At 34.6% G+C, this 1,850-nt stretch overlaps 1 protein-coding gene across 1 annotated transcript; it reads right to left on the bottom strand.

Annotated features, from left to right (window-relative positions):
• Positions 1 to 154: 154 nt before the first annotated feature.
• Positions 155 to 1,714, bottom strand: Tsp_14113 (putative Low-density lipoprotein receptor domain class A; the record flags this gene model as incomplete). The annotated part of the gene is made up of 9 exons (XM_003371008.1): positions 155 to 252; positions 315 to 443; positions 531 to 647; positions 680 to 790; positions 856 to 963; positions 1,033 to 1,158; positions 1,234 to 1,353; positions 1,426 to 1,536; positions 1,607 to 1,714. Coding segments are annotated over 9 exons (1,028 nt in total), but the record flags the coding sequence as incomplete, so codon positions are not given.
• Between the last annotated feature and the right edge of the window lie 136 nt (positions 1,715 to 1,850).

The following is a 1,850-nucleotide window of genomic DNA, read 5'->3' as shown; positions in this document are numbered from 1 at the left end:
ACAGAACTGAAATTCATTTTTATGGATATATTCTTGTTGGCTATTTTTGCTTTTCTTAATGCACAAAAGAAAAATACTGGAATAAGTTTCTCTTGCAGACGTGCTCAGCCAAAGCATTTAATGAATTGTTATTTTCATTTGAAGGTGCACATACGATTCCCCACGATCCTTTGCTTTGTACAAAAATTACTCCAGCATCTTGAAACACCCAGGGTTTGTTGAGATCATAACCTTCTTTTGGCATTAGAAAATCTGAAAGTGGATAAAAAAAGTTTAAAAAATTTCTTTTTAATAAAAAATAAATTGAAATTTACAGCAATGGTATTCATCATCTCCCATTGGACAATCAATATTGCCGTCGCATATTTTTGATCGGTCAAGCGCTGCTCCACCATAGCAGAGGAATGTGTCGTATTTATTTTTCAAGTTTTTTGGGATGTAACCTAAAAATTTAAACAAATTTCTGAAATAATTGATACATATATATATATTTGTTTGTCTGTTTGTGTGTGGTATGGAATAATGCGTACTGCAATTCAGCTCATCTGTTCGATCTGCACAGTCTTGAACATAATCGCATAGTTTTTCAGGATTAGATTTTCTTAAATATTCAGCACAAGCTAAATTACAATATGTATACGTATGTGCTTAGTTTATTTGAAAATATTAATTTACATACTGCAGTTGTATTCGTCGGATAGATCAGCACATTGAGCTTTACCATCGCAACGATGATTTTTGTCATAGCACCAACCATCGTGACAAGTTTCTTGGTATTTTTCATTGCAAGCTGAAATATGTTCATACTTTTGATATTTTTTAATTCCATTTTTATTATATATTTGCTCATCTTACTGCAGTTTGTCTCGTCCGAAAAATCGAGACAATCATGTATACTATTACAGTACAATGACCACGGCTTGCATGCACCATCGTTGCATTGGAACTGATCTTCTCGGCATTCTGTGAAAATGGAAGCACGGTTAAAATTCAATTTTCTACAAGTTTGATTTATTAAAAAAATTATGATACTGCAATTTTCTTCATCTTCGTTACGCTCACAATCCGATACACCATCACACATCATCGATTCTGGCAAACACTTATATTCGCCAGTAGTTCTGAGGTTGCATTTTTTTCCATAGCCGGGTGGGCATTCTGAAATTGTGATGAAATACAAGTGATGAACCATTTTTGGATGAAAAAATGGGAAAAAAACGATTCAATGCGTACTGCCTTCACAATTTTGAAATTCGTCATCGCCGTCAAGACAATCTGTCCTGTGATTGCAGTATCTGTTTATATCCATACATTGGCCATTTTTACAACGAAACTGCTCTTTGCTGTTACATTCTGAAAAAATATTATTTTATTTGGGTGGTTTTTTTTAAATAAGTCATCTTTTCAAATGGGACAAATACGTACCACATTGTTGTAGTTCATCTTTTCTGTTTGCACAGTTTGCTTCACCGTCGCAGACTTTTTCAAGCGGTATGCAGATTCCTGGTTCGCATTGAAATTCTTCTGGTGTGCAATCTAAATTAGAAATGGGCAGTTGGTTTAGTTGGATATTTGTTTTTTTTTGCGAAGATTTTTTTTTCCAAACCGCAGTGCAGTTCATCACTGCCGTCCTTGCAGTCGATGTAGCGATCACAAACGCGATGCTTTGCCAAACAGAAACCGTCGTCACATTTGAATTGTCCAGGTTTGCAGGCTGTATTGTAAAATTTGTGAATATTAGTTATAATTAATAATGTTGTTTAAAAGAAAAAAATTTTTTATCTTTTGTCATATTGTCGTACTGCAATTGGACGCTCGACCGTTGCGTCACGCAATTCGCTTTGGCGTTG

This window comes from Trichinella spiralis (genome assembly GCF_000181795.1).
Source record: "Trichinella spiralis strain ISS 195 chromosome Unknown Scfld164, whole genome shotgun sequence".
NCBI lineage: Eukaryota > Metazoa > Nematoda > Enoplea > Trichinellida > Trichinellidae > Trichinella > Trichinella spiralis.
Note: the sequence above shows the minus strand (reverse complement) of the source record. Positions and strands in the feature narration are given on the sequence as shown.